Here is a 17,577-nt window from a genome sequence, read left to right on the forward strand (position 1 = left end):
GCCTTTGCAAAAATCAGGATACCCTTGAAGCCTCATCTAATTCCATCAAGCTGGATTGCACCAATAGATGTGTTTCAAACATTATTGATTATGGTAAGCCAAAAGCACTTTTCCAGAAATATTTTGTATCCATTCCAATCCTTTCTAGGCAAAAATCCAGTGATAGAATAATACATGCATGTGGGAGAATTGATTGATTGATTTACAAATTACTGATTGCATATTAAGTGGATGCATAACCAAGCATTAACATGCACCATAAAATTGATTAAGCCAGAGAGAGTTTTTTTTCCCCTTAAACTGTCTTATTATTTCTGGTATCTGTTTCCAGATATTAATTCTTGTGGAAGTGATAGATTTATTTTATTTTATTTTTATCTAATTTAGAAATGCCCATCTCCCTCTGAGAGAAACTTTGGCAGTGTACAAGTAAAATATAAAAACAAAAACTGCATATGAATATTAGGAGGCAAAATAATAAAAAGTCAAAGTGAAAAAGATGAGGGGGAGGGTCTTCAAACAATCTTGAGACCCAAGCAATATGGCAGAGCCTGGTCTTCAGATTTTTCTGAAAGGCCAGGAAAATGGAGGCCGACCTCACCTCTGTGGGGAGAACATTCCAAATGGGGGAGGTAGCAGCAGAGAAAGCTCTCTTCCTGGACCCCTGGACCAGTTGAAATTCTAACTGATGAGATCTGCAACATACCCTCCCTGCCTGACTGAGTGGGATGGGGCGATGCAATGGGACAAAGACACCCTTGCAGGTAATCTGACCCCATGTCATGTACAGATTTAAAGGTCATAACCAAAGCCATGAATTGGTCCTGAAAGCAAATTGGCACTCAATGCAACTCATACAGCAGGGGTGTTACGTGCATTTGAGGACACCCAAGATTACTTGCACAGCCACATTCTGTTACCAGCTGATGCTTCCAGATATTTTTCAAGATAGTCCCATGTAGACCATTGCAATAGTGCAAATAGAATATGGCCAAGCAAAGAGCCTCCGGTATACAGCCCAGGAAAGGGTATAATTAGTGTGCAACACAAAGTTAAGCAAAGGCCTTCCTAGGCCAAACTGCTCCCTGCTCTTCAAGTAGGAGCCATGAGTCTAGGAGAACTCCAAGATTATGCATCAGATCTGCCTGGGGTAGTGCAACTCCATCCAAGACCAAAGATGATAAATTCCCAGATAACAGAGCCCCTCCTCCCAATAGTCACATGGGCTCCTCCCATCTCTACAGAAAAGATCTACGTTGTCTTTTTGAGACTTGCCTCCTTGGTCACCCATTCCAACATTCTAATTGCTCGGTCTAAGCAAAGTAGATTAAGGGGTGTCATTAACTACAAGGAGCTAAAAGTCTGGAATTCAGGCTAGTTCTTCCTTCTCCATCTTGTGACTTGTGATAACTGAGATATTATCTTTCATTCACAGTTGTTTTTTTAACTTGAGTTAGCAGAAAATAGTAAAAACATTTATAATTTAAAGGACTTGATTTTTCATTTTAATCCAAAGGTTATGTTAAGTGGTCCAGCCTTTCCCAATCTGATGCCTTCTAGATAGCCTTTAGCTGAGATTTCCATGATCTGTGCTTTCTTTTTTGTACGGAAAGCACCATGTTGGGGAAGACTGCTACAGTCCATGGATCAAACCTGATCTATGTAATGACCACATATTATCTATTGCAAACTCTACTTTCCTTCTCAGAATTATACCGTGAGTAGCTATGTGGTTCTAGTTTTCAAACAGATTGTCACCACAAACTCCTGTGTTAGGCCAAGCAAGCCAGTTTTATAACATCTTCCCTTGGAGGATAATATCACCCAAACATCCAAATGCCAAGATGATTTGCATTGATTATTTAACATCCATTGTGTAATCTGAAACATGTCTGCTTAATAGTAATTGGAACTAATCACCGGTCAAAGAATGCCGACTGGTGGCCCCCAGGGGGAGGGCGTTCTCTGTGGGCGCGCCGGATTTATGGAACCATCTTCCGGTCGAGCTCCGGATGGCGCCTGATCTCCGCTCATTCCGGCGTGATCTTAAAACCCACTTTTTTGAACAAGCTGGCCTGGCCTGATAGGCTGGGGTTGGGTTTTATAAATTGGTTTTAATTTTAATTTGTACTAATTTATTACGGGCATTGCTATTTAATTACTTTTAATAATTTTTAATTTTTGTATCTTGTTTTTATTATGTATTGCCCTGTTCACCGCCCTGAGTCCTTCGGGAGAAGGGCGGTATACAAATTAAATTAATAAAATAAATAAATAAATGGGTACCAGACTGAACTGTAGGTCACATCTAATTCTAATTGGATAAACTGATATATATTTAACAAATTCAGTTATCTGTTTCACCCATAGCATTTGCTAGCAGTGAAAGAAAAATCCTGTTCCCTTTTTTAACCTCTTTTTTCTTCTGTCTGAGCAGAGAAAGAGGAACTTTGGGGAACCATGCAAGATGAAGTAAAGAAAGTACTGGAAACCAGAAAATTAAATTCTACCAACATATTAAATATTATCCCTGAAAAACCGGAACATTATAATGTCACTCTGTCACTCCTAATAACTCACGGGCGTACTCATTTAGGTATCCATTTTCATAAACACAGACCACATATTTTTAAATCAGTCAGCAGATTAAGTAAACTCACCCCTGATGAATATGTGGATGTGAAGTGGTCTGATAAAAAAGAGCTGAAAAAGCTGTACAAGTTAACAAATTTGCTACTGATAGCTCTCAAAGCAAAATTAGCAGAAAGCGAACAGGAGACTCAAGTGTTGAAGATCCAAAAGGAATTGCCTACAGAGATTTCAGAAGATTATGGTAACATCATCCTGAGCACTAAAAGCCATGGGAAAAGATTTAAGGGACACCTGAAAAGGGTAAAGAGAGATCATTGGATTGGGAAAAATCCAGAGGAAAAAGAGTTATTTCTCAGGTTGCTCAGAGAAAATGTAGAATTTGCAAACACCACTGGAAAACGTGCAGGAGAACAAAGACATTTTGCTCTGTATACCATGGCAGAAAAATTGGGGATGCTATCAAGGGAACTGGAGCTTCAGAAGGCTGCTTCCTTTAACAGGTTTCTTCAAGCAGCACTTCATTCCTTACAGAATTGCTCCATTTTGCGTCTTCCAACTGAGCTGCCTGCCTTGACTGCTTCTGATGGTGCTGAGGAGTCAGAAACTTTGAATGAACTCTCACCTGATATAACGTCTCATAAGACACATTGGAAACATCATGAACAAACCACCTCTGCTTCCGCTTTGCTTCATCCTTTGGGAGAAACTCCTGACAATTTGATTCAGGATGAACTCAATAAAATTGAGTTAGACACATGGTTGGCATCTGTCTTCCCATGTAAGCCTATCATGAAACTCATTTCCCTCCTGATCCATATTATGAATGGGACCTGTAAAGAGGCCAATGTCCAGATGGCTTGTGATAAATTAATCTCTAGAATAGATCTCATCATAAAAGAGTTCAAAGCGAAAAGCAGTCAGGAGATATTTGCCCTAAGGAAGTCCTACTTTTCGCCCCCTAAGAATGTAAATGATATGATTGCAGCAAGCTCCAGAAAAATGGATAAACTTTCTGATGAGGTAAAGACAAACCTAAATAAGTAGTACTAACAAGTGCACTGTTAGAGCTTTACTAACATCTGATTGCTTAGATGTGTCTCTTTTTTCCAGGAGACCAAATGGTATAAATTAATTGCACGTGCATTTCTGTAAAGGCAATTACTTTTTTTTAAGTAAAAGTCTTGTTAGGTTGTTTAAAGTAATGTGCATGTACGAAAATCACTTCTCTGCCTGATTTACATGTCTTTACGATAAAGTGACGTGTATATAAGTAATGTTCTTACAGATGGCGATCAGCATTTTGGGAGCGTGGCATATTGCATATTCAGCTAAAATAACTGAAAAGTGAAAATAAAAGCAGAATGAGGTTCATCAGAATTAAATCAGTGGTTGAGAAATGATGGTATGGTTTTAAGAAAACTAGATTTGTATAACATTGCTTTTAAAATGAAGATGGATCCAAATGTACTTCTTTTCTAGGGAAGGGAGCTTTTATATAGATTAAAAGAAGTGCAAGTGTTTGCAGTATTTCTTTAATAAAGATAATAACTGGTCATTAAAGAAAATGGATGCACTGAGCAATGGCATAGTCAAAAGTTCCCTTTGCTAAGGTGATGATGATGTATCATTGTTTTGGGCCTGATTGCTAAGGTGATGATGATGTATCATTGTTTTGGGCCTGATTTATCATTGCTTTTGAAATTTGACATGCTATTTCAAAGGTACAGAATGAATATTGTCGAATAGCTGAAGATTTTTTTTGGTGCTAAATTTTGCAAAAACATTTGTAATAGTAGATGAAAATAAAACTTGGACAATATGCATATTATCTATATTCACATAATATTAAATAAGATTTACTTTGTGATTTTTTCCCAATAAATCATACACGGTATTACACATAAAGTAATCATCACTTGCTTTATCTGTTTCCTGCCTCTTCTTAAACCTTTTTAAAATCTCACACATATAGGTAGTATCTCCCATGTCCTAGCAGCAATAATACTTTTCCCATCTATATTTATAGGACTTTATTTTGTCAGTGATTTATGAAGAGTTTTGTTAATGTTTTGTAAAGTTACCTCTTATAAAATATATCTCTTGCATGTTCACTGTAATTTAGTAATTCCAAAATGGGTTTATTATGAGCATGTATTTATAAGACTCTGCCCGTGGTTTTTTTCCCCTCAAAATAACTACATTTTTTAAAAATAAAATGGGTGTTTTATTAGGTTTTTTTGGGGCTAATACGTGATTTGGCATACAAATTCCAGATTCTTCCATCTGTCTGGTATTCAAGATGGCAAAAACATTGCCAGGGAAAATTACAAGGGGAGCAAGTGTTTTGAAACTTGCCTTTGTCTTGCCTTGAGTTTATCATGAATTGATAAGGGCCTTGGGTATGGCAAAGTATAAACCACTAATATACCAGGATTCTAAGTTCAAGATAAGCCATAGTAAGTTGTTCCTAAATTATACCGATGGGGTGATATGGCTAAGATATTTAAATTAACCAAATATTAGCTTACGAATACATGTTGCTCTCTGTATCATTAGTCAGGATGGAGAAGATGTTGAAATATATGAAGGCCCATCTTCCATATTCCTTCTCTTTGTTTAACTTTGCAGATACCAAGCCAAGGAATTTCACAATCTGGGTATTACAAAAAATTGATGTTGGGTATTTCAGTGGCAACAACGATAGTGGTTATTGTTGAAATAATTATTTTGATTAAGGTAAGCTGTAATAAGTTTTCTAGAGATCCTTATACTAATTTATTAACCTACAATATCTCAGTCCAGTGATGAAAAGATAAACTTCTCCAAACGTTCAATATATTGCTTTAGTGAAGAGCTAACATTTCCTTGAACACTGTAACTCAAGATGGCCACATTGCTGGAGATAGGATTTAATATATGTTCAACCTTAAAGAGCCACAGCAGATGTGGCAGTGATATAGTAATATCACCAGGAAGAATGCAACTTTTTTTTGTAAAATTATTGGTGGTGGTGGGGCAAATAGGGGTAACTAAATGGGCATATTGAGCTTGTATTCATTCCACCTCCAATTCTGATAAGGAACCTCTGGCTGGTGGACTTGATTTGGTCCTTCTTATTAGTCTTACAAAGACCATGTTGGAACCTTTTTACAAACAGATGATGGAGAAAAGAAACAGCTTCTTACTGAGAAACAGAAAAAGACATTGTTCTCTGTGCCAGTCATTGATTCTTTTTTCTCACTGAAAAATCTTTATGTTAATCCCTCACAACCACACCTCTCTTTTCAGATTAAAACTTCAGGTCCAGAGGGGCAAAAGGTTAGCACTTGCTAACCTGGTTGAAACTACAAGGCAAAAAGCAACTTTACAGACTGCCCTCCCTCAAATGAGAGTTACTAACTGAGTGCAGGAAACCACCCAAAATAATTTGCTGCCGAAATTTGAGCAGCAGAGAGTGCTCCCCATCCAGGGAGGCTTAATTAATTTTGACCCTTATGAAAGAACATTATATGAAAACCTCTCACTCTCTCTAGCTGGAATTGAATTGAATTCAGTTGATGCTACAAAATTTATTTGCTTAATGGCATAATAGGAATGGAGACATGCCTTGTATAATGTTTTTGATGCTGGCCTCAAGCTATTTTCCAAAGCACCTGAGGGCAGGACAAGAAGCAACGGATGGAAACTAACCAAAGAAGGAAGCAACCTAGAACTAAGGAGAAACTTCCTGATGGTTAGAACAATTAACCAGTGGACAAACCTGCCTCCAGAAGCTGTGAATGCTCCAACACTGGAAGTTTTTAAGAAGAGACTGGACAGCCATTTGTCTGAAATGGTATAGGGTTTCCTGCCTGAGCAGGCGGTTGGACTAGATGACCTCCAAGATCCCTTCCAATTATTACTGTTGTTGTTATTATTATTATTAAATTCATTTACCTAGGAAGTATATTCCAACTTGACTGGGACTTGGATAAGAAGGTCTAAATATGAGGTTGACTCTTCTCCAATCCCAACAGAAGAAACCACAAGGTGTGATGAAAGAGCATCTTCTTGTTAGTGTCACATTCATAAAATCCTCATGACTGCAGTTGAAGGGAGAAAGAAAAATGAGAAACATAAAATAAAATGATAGATCCAATGAATGTAGAAGCCATACAAGCGTCAACTGGTGCAGAGTGCAGAAGCAGTTCTTGGCTTCTAGAGGGCCATGTTACACCACTTCTTTGCAAGCTTCACTAGTTGCTGGTTTGCTTCTGGGTACAATTCAAAGTGTTGGTTTTTACCCTTAAAGCCCTGCATGGCATTGTTCCATCTCACCCCAGTGGGATTTGTCCACCTCATTCACTCCAGCAGGGCAGATGTGCTGCAGGCCCCATCAGTCAAGGAATGTTGGATGGCCAGTTCCAGGAGAAGGACCTTCTCTGCGGTAGCTCTTTAGAACATCTTATCTCCTAAGGTGAAATCCCACCCATCTGACCTTTCATAAGGGCATGCCAGATGGTTTGGAGCCCCAATGGGGGAGCATCACACTGCATTGATTGATTAATTGATTAATTAAGAGGCAACCCACCTCCCCCTTAGTGCACCTCCTGCTCATTCCCCCTTTTAGTTATCTTTTATTTATCTTTGATTGTAAAAAAAATTAGCATCTTTGAAATATTTATCTTTTACGGTTTTAATACTTTTAATGCTGGGTTGCTTTGAAACAAGATGGGTGGCAATTAAATCTAATAAATAAATAAATGGCTAGGCAAGCTAGGCAGGTAATGATAAAATATTCAAACTGCTGCCAGAGTAATACTTAATTTTAATTTTTTGCCAGTACGTCAGGAACAGTAGAAGAGGAACGAAAGGCACTTCAAAGAAAGTGTAAGTAGCCTCAGTGTGCAAGTCAGGATTATTTCTCTTTAAGAATTTTTGAAGTGGTTCAGAATGCATGTGCAGATCCACATTTACAGGATGTCTACTGTGTAAAATGTCTCATAACTTGTTTATTTCGTTGTTCAACAGTAGAAAGAAGTTCTAGTAGGAAAAGGAAGGCGAAAAACTAGAAAACAGCAAAAGCAATTCTCGTATTAAAGGACCAGCTATTTCAGAAAGAGCAGTGAATATTTCTGACAATATGAAATGGAGTTTTTAAAAAAATCATGGCATATATTAAGGAACTAAGACAATATTTCTGTTTTCTTAAAGTTAGACTTTAGCTCTTATTGTCCTCGGGTAAGAACCAAAACAATGGGAACTATAATCCAATGCATACAGAGGTTGTGGATTGGAGAAAGTTCCATACATCCTTCATAATATCTGTATTCATCCTACCTGGTGATTCTTTTTATGCTTCACTACAACAGTTTTAATTCAAAAGATTTTCAGTTCTCCTATTTAAAGGCAGTTTTTACCTTTCCAGTTCTGGAGTATCAAATACATACTACATAGTACATTCATTGTATAGTTTCTATTGCATACATGTGGATGAAATTTTCTATAATTTTTCTGTCTATCTGATTCTAACAGATTGGAGGCTTTTTCAGTTTTGTTTTTGCATTTATGTTTAAATTGGATCCTATATTTGCTCTTTAAAGAACACTCAGAAAACTTGCAGTAACCTATGGACAAATTGCTCTTTTTAGAAATGGAAATGTTTGGTAAATTAATAAAGCACTCTGCTAGAGCAATACTATATAGCAGACATGTCAAACACAAGGCCCGGGGGCCAGATCTGGCCCGCGAAATGTTTCATGTGGCCTGCGAAGCCATCCTGGAAAAAGTGAGGGAATGACCCCCACTGCCTTGGCCCAGAGACCCTCCTTCTGCCAGAGACCCTCAGATCTGTCCCACTCCTGCCCAGGCCCCCATAGGCACCCTTGATGCGAATGATGTAGAGCTGGCCATGCCCACCCAGTAGGCCATACACACTCTAGCCACGCCCACCCAGTAGGCCACGCCCACCCTGGCCATACCCACCCGGCCCCTTGAGGGCAACCTCAATGCTGATGTGGCCCTCAATGAAATCGAGTTTGACACCCCTGCTATATAGCATGAAAACTAAAGTGAAACATAAAATAATAAAACATAAGTGTTAAAAATCACATCAATTTCAGAGTGAGAATAATATTAAGGCAATGCCCTTCACTGGAATTCCCCCTGAAATCTTTGCTGCCTTTGTATCGTAAAGTACCATAAGAAAGAAGCTGTGGCATGGAATTCCACAATCGGGCTGCTACGTCTGTTGAAGCAGTATCTCAGACATGACCAGGAAGCTTTGTTAAATTATGAAATGTGGAAATTACAATATTTCTGTTCGGATAAGCTGCATACAGTTCTCTGGTCAAACAGATTTTGCAAAGTTGTATGTTATATTTATTTGTAAAATCTGCTTGGCTGCAAACCAAGAACAAATGAAGTGTATATAAATAATTAAAAATAATAAACTTTTTTCTCTTGTATTAAATTTCTAAAAAACCTGTTATTCCTCTCTAATGCAAATGGGTAAAAATATAAAGAGAGAATGGAAGGGTTGTTTTTTTTTCCCTGAGAAGATTTTCCTTTAAGTGCTTCTTCAATGGAATATAGGACATACAAAGCAAAGGTACAGTAGATGGTGTACCATTTGTAGATGTGAAGATGTGAAAAAAATAGCTTCATGCTTCAATGATTTTTAGGTGGTTTTCCTATGTTTGTCAGATTTAGATTTCCTCAGAGAAAAAGTCCTTTCTGAAAAAATCTAGCCTAGGAACATTGCAGTTCAGGGAGGGAATATAAGAATTTGTATATGTACACCAGACTTTCCAGATTTTCTTAATATATTCAGTTTGTGTTTTTTTTCATATTTTCCAATGTATGCTAAAATATATAATGATTTTTTTCATATTAGCTTGGTTTAATAGTATCTGGAAAAGCACATTTAGAAGTCAGTCTTTACTTTCTGGTAAAGAAAGTATCTTGCAACAGAATTAGCTATACTACTCAGGACTGCAAGCTAAGGGATGAGGCTGAGTTGGCAAACTAGGGGAAAAGATTCCAGGCTGTTTAAAGGAAACAAACAGAAACAAAAAGGACTAGTTAAAATATCTGAATAGGCAAAGATAGTATTATATTCTACATGTTACAAATCTGGGTTTTTTATACAAAAAATATGCATCTTGATCTATATAACCAATTCACAGATCTACCCCAGAGATTATAAGTGTGTTTTACTCCTAAGTAAACTTACATTTGGATGCCTCAGTAAGAATCTTTCCAAACACTGGTTTACTAGAAATAAACAGTATTTTGTTTTAGCTGCATCCATTGTATTCCTCCTACCTATTGAAATAATTTTACTAGCACATAAAATATGTTTTTTTACTGGGATAGAGAAACATGCATTTCATTTTTTTAATTTATTAAACAAATGCATTTAACCACCCAACTTACACATAGGTGACTCCAGGCAGCTTACAATATTTATTAATGTTGTAAGTGATTGCTTTCATTCAAGCATGTCAAGAAAGAGAAGCTTGAGCACAATAGATTTTACCTCAGTCCTGTTGGAAGGCCCGCAGGAAGCCTCTGGAAGCTTGTTTTACTGCTCACCTTAGGGCTTCCCTTCTCTCTTTCCCTGCCCTAGGTAGAAAGTGATGCTGTTGTGAGAAGATTCTGTGGGTGGTTACCGAGCTCTCTTCTCTTAGAGTGTTGTTGAAATTGCTTCTCATCCGGTGTTCTGTATTAGCAACTTCTAGAATGGTTAATATTCTCAGGACCTGAATTGTCCTCTTAGCAACCATATTTAGGCTGGGTTTACATGAGATGCTAGGCCAAAATGTGGTTGGCTAATTTATTGCTCCATGTGTTGTGACAGCACAGGAAGCTGGGCTAATTCAGTAAATGAGTTTACTTCCCACAAGGCAGTGTGTTGTATCAATAATGCAAGTTAGGCATCAGTAGGAAAAGCTAATAGGAATGCAAAGAGTGGCTACCTTGTTGATGCTCTGATTCTTAGCAGCAACATGTCCATTGGAAATATGGATGAAAGCATCACTTGCATCACTTGAATTCTTGCCATCTTGCCTACAGTCTCTCAATATTCTTTTCAAGCAGTCATTGGCTGCTACATGAAACCAAAAAGAAAAGAAAAGAAATTGTGATTTTCTATTGAGGTTGTCAGCTGGAAACCTGACAGTCTGGGTTCGAGACCCGAGCACCCCCTGATATGATGAGCTCACATAGCTTGTCCCAGGTCCTGTCCACTTAACAGTTTGAAAGCATGTGAACGTGAGTAGATAAATAGGTGCCACTTCAGTGGGTATATAAGTGTTTCCTATGTCTTTGGTGTGTAGTCATGTGGGCTACAAGAAGACACTGGCTCCCTTGGTTAAGAAACAGAGATGAATGGAGAAAGGAGTCAGACACAACTGGACGGGGGAAACCATTATCTTTTTTATTTTCTATTATCTTCCTAACTTTAGCTGCTTGAACAATTAGAAAAGCCAAGCAGGAGTAATCAAGAAGCAGAATGAATTGTGACAGGCCTGTCTTAGGACTCCTTTGATCTTTGCTATGAGCAGTTGCTCTTTTCTGCATGGTACCTACTCAGCATGGCAGAAATTCAATAGCTTTGAAATACTAAAATTCTTTCTCTATTCAGAAAAAATAATGCCCCCTCAATATATATATAATATATAGAGATATTATATATAGATATACAGTATTATATAGATAATTACAAGGGCAATTTGGAAATAAACCTCTGTTTGGTTATCAATGACAGACACTCACAGATACAGAACTCTTATTATACAAATTAGAAAACTACAACATTACATTACTTTTTGACATAATCGCCATTCAAATTGAGGCACTTGTCACAAGGTTTGAAATTCCTTAGTAGTAGTTGCTCAGCACCAAATCTGGGCAATGCGGGGGGGGGGGGTGATCAAAACCATCCCAACGGAACTGCTTCAAAGGTTCTTGGGTGTATCTAGTGGTGTACGGACAAGCATCGTGAACCAATACCACACCGGAAGTGGTGCCATAGATAATCCCACCAAATACGAAGATGCCAAAGGAGTGAAGTAAGTGAACTTCATGGAGCGTGTTTGACCATCAATTCAGAAGTCTATTGTGAAACGTTATGAAAACTCAGACAAGCCATCCATAATAAGCGTCTGGGCATGCTGACTTCCAGTGTGGTGTTGGTTCATGATTTTTGGTCACCCCCTATAGCCCAGATTTGGCACTGAGTGACTATTTTCAAATCTTGTAAGATATTATAAGTATCTCAATTTGAATGGCGATTATGTCAAAAAGTAATGTAATGTAGTTTTCTAATGTGTATAATAAAAGTTCTATATCTGTGAGTTTCTGTCATTGATAACCAAACGGAGGTTTATTTCCAAATTGCCCTCATATTTTAGAAGCATTTGAGAATAAGGATATTGGTTCTACTATAATGACAATAGTTGACAAAAGTTGAACAGACTGATGGAAAGAATATCTAATTTAATAACCACATTGCAATATCATCTTTTATTCTTTTTATATCTACAGACGTTCAGGAGAAGAAGATGAAGAAAACCTATTATAGTTTGATCATCCTTAGCTTGAATAGAGCTGTACATCATCTAAACCACTGTACAATTTTTTGTGGTTTATATTGAATAGTAAATATATTATCTGACATGTATCTTTTTATTGCTATCCTTATCCTAATACTTAAAAACATTTCAGAATAGCCATTATCCCATTTGGAACAACTGCAATTCTGTTGGGCTAAGGTTCTTATTATTCATGGCCATGGTGACTATCATTGATAAAATCTACAGATTTCCTAGTGCCAGAAATATGTTTTACAACTGTGTAGAGCCTTCACATGATGTTTGTATGGAGCCAAGACTACCTTTGTCATTTTTTTTATCGCATCTCTATAAAATGTTCACTAATATTTACAGGTTCCCAAATAACAATACAATATCAGATCTGTGCATATCTGCGACTATAATTATGACTATAAATTATAACATAAAAAGTAGCAGGGAGTGAAATAAAACTCATAGTGCAACTAAGAACCTACAACATTTAAAGTGCAAAATAAAAACAGGATATTAAAAAAGCTGGGGAATAAAACAATGTTCACTTGAAGGCAAAATAACAAAATTAACTTTATAAAGCTATTCTTTTTTAGTGAAAACACTCTGTTTTCCTTCCTTCGTCAGGAGCACCTGAAAACAACCTTTGAGAAGGCTTCCATGATTCAAACTGAGATGTGATATTTCTAAAATGTTGATCTCAGTTCAAAAGAGCACTGGATGTTGAGCCCAAAAACATTCTGTACAGCTAATAAATCAGTGACATGGTAAATTGCTCAGTCTCCAAAAATCTTGTGGCATTATTTTGGCCAACTGAAATTTCAAGACCAAGGTTGAAGAATAGGCCAGTTGTCACTTGCAGGAAAAATGAGAGAGGTGATGAAGCTCAAGCTTTTAGGCACAACATTGGATCAGAAAGCTCCGTGATAACCCCCTTCAGAACTGAATAAATACTTCAAGCCAGGAGTCCTCAACTTTCAGGCTTTGCAGACTGGCCGGGGGGGGGGGGAGTGATGGTACTGTGCATGCATGTGCCCTTTGCCCAAATGCACCTTTGTGCACTTGTGTGGCCCCTTTCCCAAAAGGGGTTGGTGAACACACACACACACATTTCAAATTCTTGAGAATATTCATAGCTCCAGTTGTAGGTTTCAGCAGTGGTCTGTTCTCTAAGCTCGCTCCCAGACTAGGTAATATCTTCAGTGAGGTTTCAGATAAAATGTGGTGCACAAAATTCAACTGGGGAGGAGGTGGTCAATTCTGTCACTGATTGGTGGTTTGGGTGGGGTCCATTTCCTTATTGATTAACATGCTGGTTCAAAGTCAAAGTATTGTTGATAGATCCATTGGTACAGTGCCAGGTTTCAAAGAATTTGTGTGCATGATGGGTTTTGGTGTGGCCAATGATTTCGTCCCAGTTGAAAAGGAGTTGTTCGCTGTCAGTGTGTTTGGAGATCAGGGACTTGGATCATGCTGCTTAACTGCCAGCTAGCACTCAAGAATTCTGTTTTTTAATTGTCATCCTGTTTGTCCAATGTAGAACTGGTTACAATTTTTGCAGTTGACTTTGTATATTACATTGTTGTTGTTTCTTTCCGTATTTTGCCTTTGAGCTTTGTTAGTTCTTGTCTGAGAGTGAAAGTGGGTTTGTGTACTATGGTTATTCTGTAGTAGTCTGGCGACTACATCTGATGTTCCTTTCATGGATGGCAGGACTTGTTTCCACGTTGCGTCTTGCTGTGTGGCTTTTCAAAATGTTGAAAAGGTGTTTCTCCTCTGCTTCTCTTAGGCATTTTGTGCTGCAGTGTGTTTTGGCTCTCTTAAAGCGGGTCTGGACACAGTTTCTTTTATGTGCCATGGTGTGGTTGCTTGTGAAGTTCGTGATTTGATTAGTGTTCATGGATTTCTGGTATACACTAGTTGTCCACCATTTTCCTGTCTCCTTATATCCACATCAAGGAAGGGGAGACATTAGTCTTTTTCTTCCTTGCAGGTAAAGCTGATAGCACACAAACCCATTTTCACTCTCAGACAAGAACTAGCAAGATCAAGGACAGCTTTTTCCTATAAAAAATGACTATTCCAGTAATAAAAAACACAGACTATCAGTTAATGGCGGTGGAGATAGGGAGTCCCAGAAAGACCCATTCTAGGAAGGGGATAATGAACAGTTTAGAAGAATGTTTTACTTATTTAGAAAATAATACGATGTAAAACTTACGTTATGAAATATATATATTAAATATTAACTCTGGTTGGTGACATCTGTACAAAAACAATATTTAAAAAAATCATTCAAATAAAGCCAATACAAGAAACAAATAACAAAAAAATACTATAAAAATTCCATAAAATAAGCATATATATTATGCTCCCTAGTTCCTGCTTCTAATGCTTGAGGAAAAACTCAAGTTCAAACAGTCTTCTGTAGGGGTTTAATTTATAGCTAAAATTTAATTTAATTTAGAGCCTTGGTGGAGCAGTGGGCTAATGCCTCCTTAAGTAACACCAGCTGCCTGCAATTAGTGCAGGTTCGAGTCCCACCAGGCTCAAGGTTGACTCAGCCTTCCATCCTTCCGAGGTAGGTAAAATGAGGACCCAGATTGTTGGGGGCAATAAGCTGACTTTGTAATAATGCCGCTTGGGGGGGGGCACAAAAGCCCTAATAAGCAGGCATATACATAGAATGAAGGCTATTGCTAAGCACGTTGATTTGTGCTTCTTAGATTGTAAGGCGCCCTGAGTCTTTGGAGAAGGGCAGGATATAAATGGGATAAAAAAATAGCCATATTTACACAGAAATTAGCCATGCAACCATGAAAGACATTTTGCAAATAAGTACAATAGGCTTTCAACAGTGTTCTTATGAGCTAAACCTCTTTGATGACCTTAATCCAACAGGATCTCCTGAGCTATTTACTCCTGCCAACAACGGCCAGCTTGTGCTTTGAGATGGGTTACTTACTTTGACATTATGGGTACACGCGCATAGCACCCTTAGTGGTAATATTTGCATAGCATGCTAATCTTAGTGTTCAGTTTGTTTAATGTGGCTCAGCTGGTACAAACACAGCTTGTTTGTTTAGTTTGTAGCAGTGCTTTCCAAACATGACAACTTTTAAGGTTTGTAGACTTCAGCATCCAAACTTTTCCCAGCCAGTTTATTTATTTATTTATTTATTTATTAGTTTTTATAAACCGCCCTTCTCCCGAGGGACTCGGGGCGGTGTACAGAGGAAGGAAGGTATACAGATTGAACAATAAAAATAATAAAAAACAATAGTGAAAACAAACTGGGACCCCAATTAACGCTATCATGCCAGGCCGGACTGCTGGAACAGGAAAGTTTTTAAGTCGCGTCGGAAGGTACGGAGGTCGGGGGCCATCCGGATTTCGGTTGGTAAGCTGTTCCAGAGGGCTGGCGCACCCACTGAGAATGCCCTCCCCCTAGGGGCCACCAGCCGACATTCCTTGAGCGGTGGCACCCTGAGGAGGCCCTCTCTGTGGGAGCGCACAGGACGGTGGGGTGCTGACATTGGCAGAACGTGCTCCCGTAGGTAGTCCGGACCCATGCCATGTAGGGCTTTGTATGTCATTGTTAGCACCTTGAACTTCACACGGAAGGCAACCGGAAGCCAGTGCAGCGCACGGAGGAGAGGTGTGATATGGGAGTATCGGGAGGCTCCCAAGAGTGTCCGTGCCGCTGCACTTTGCACCAGTTGAAGCTTCCGAGTGGATCTCAAGGGCAGCCCCATGTAGAGAGCGTTACAATAGTCTAGGCGAGAGGTCACAAGGGCATGGGTGACTGTACGTAAGGAATCCAGGTCCAGATAAGGCCGTAGTTGGCGAACTAGTCGAACCCGGGAGAAGGCCCCCTTGGTCACAGCTCCTATGTGGTCTTCCAGGGAGAGCTGCGAGTCTAGGAGGACACCCAGGTTGCGGGCCCTATCAACAGGGGGTAGTAACTTGTCCCCGATGTTAAGCAATGGGACGTTCTGAATATCCTGGCTTGCCGGTACGTACAGCCATTCAGTCTTGTCCGGGTTCAGTTGAAGCCTGTTTCTCCCCATCCATTCCCGGACCGCTTTCAGGCAGCGGGACATCACGTCTAGGGCATCACTGATGTTGTTTGGAGTTGAGATAAAAAGCTGGGTGTCGTCAGCGTACTGATGGTACCCTACTCCAAAACTGCGAATGATCTCACCCAGCGGTTTCATGTAGATGTTGAACAGGAGAGGCGAGAGGACCGACCCCTGAGGGACTCCGCAAGCGAGAGGCCTCGGGGTCGACCTCTGCCCCCCTGTCAGCACCGACTGCGAGCGACCCTGGAGAAAGGAGGAGAACCAACGCAGAACCGTGCCTCCCACTCCCAGTCCCCTGAGGCGTCGCAGCAAGATACCATGGTCGATGGTATCGAAAGCCGCCGAGAGGTCTAATAAGACTAGGACAGAGGAATGGCCCCTGTCCCGGGCTCTCCAGAGATCATTCATCAGAGCGACCAATGCCGTCTCCGTGCTGTAGCCCGGCCTGAAACCCGATTGGTACGGGTCTAGATAAACCGCTTCATCCAGGATCTGAGGAAGTTGGTGCGCCACCACGCTCTCAACAACCTTCGCAAGGAAGCGAAGATTGGAGACTGGACGAAAGTTATTCAAAGAGGATGGGTCCAAGGTGGGCTTCTTGAGGAGAGGTCTCACCACCGCCTCCTTCAAGGCGGTGGGGAAGTGACCCTCCCTCAGAGAAGCAGAGATGACCGCTAGGAACCAGCCTCGTGTCCCCTCTCGAGCTGCATAGGCCAGCCAGGAAGGGCACGGGTCCAGTAATCATGTGGAGGAGCTCAACCTTCTCATAATCCTGTCCACTTCCTTAGGAGTTACAGGATCAAATTCTTCCCAGATGACGTCGACAAGACTGTCCATGTCTTGTTCTTCCATCTCAGCCCAGTTGGAGTCCAGGCCAGTTCGAATCCGAGCAATTTTATCCAGCAGATATTGACCGAATTCCTCGGCTCGACCCTGCAAGGGTTCCTCCCTCACCTCTTGGTTTAATAGGGAGCGAGTCACCCTGAACAAGGCAGCCGGGCGATTATCTGCGGACGCGATGAGGGTGGAAAAATAGTTGGATTTTGCCACCCTTATCGCAGCGAGATAAGACCTGGTGAGGATTCTTAGTCGCAATCGGTCGGATTCGGATCGACTGGATCTCCAACGGCTCTCTAGGCCCCGTCTCCGACGCTTCATCTCCCGGAGCTCCTCGGTGAACCATGGGGCTCGCTGGGATCTGCGCTGGGTCAGAGGCCGCAAGGGTACAACTCGGTCCAGAGCTTCCGTGGCTGCCTTTTCCCAGGCTTCCACTAAGGCATCCGCCAAGCTGTGAGCAGGGAGTGCATGCGTGTCCCTAAGCGCTGCCTGGAACTTAT

The 17,577-nt window shown here is 40.1% G+C and overlaps 1 protein-coding gene across 1 annotated transcript; it reads left to right on the forward strand.

Moving 5' to 3' along the window:
• LOC308678951 (uncharacterized protein) lies at positions 1–5,925 on the forward strand (the record flags this gene model as incomplete). Its single annotated transcript, XM_081346182.1, has 4 exons — positions 1–93; positions 2,438–3,612; positions 5,221–5,328; positions 5,881–5,925. Exons 2-4 carry the CDS (start codon positions 2,461–2,463, stop codon positions 5,923–5,925), a joined length of 1,305 nt encoding a protein of 434 aa, XP_081202308.1. The 5' UTR covers positions 1–93; positions 2,438–2,460.
• Positions 5,926–17,577: the final 11,652 nt, after the last annotated feature.

This window comes from Vipera berus (assembly GCF_964194415.1).
Source record: "Vipera berus genome assembly, chromosome: Z".
Taxonomy (NCBI): domain Eukaryota; kingdom Metazoa; phylum Chordata; class Lepidosauria; order Squamata; family Viperidae; genus Vipera; species Vipera berus.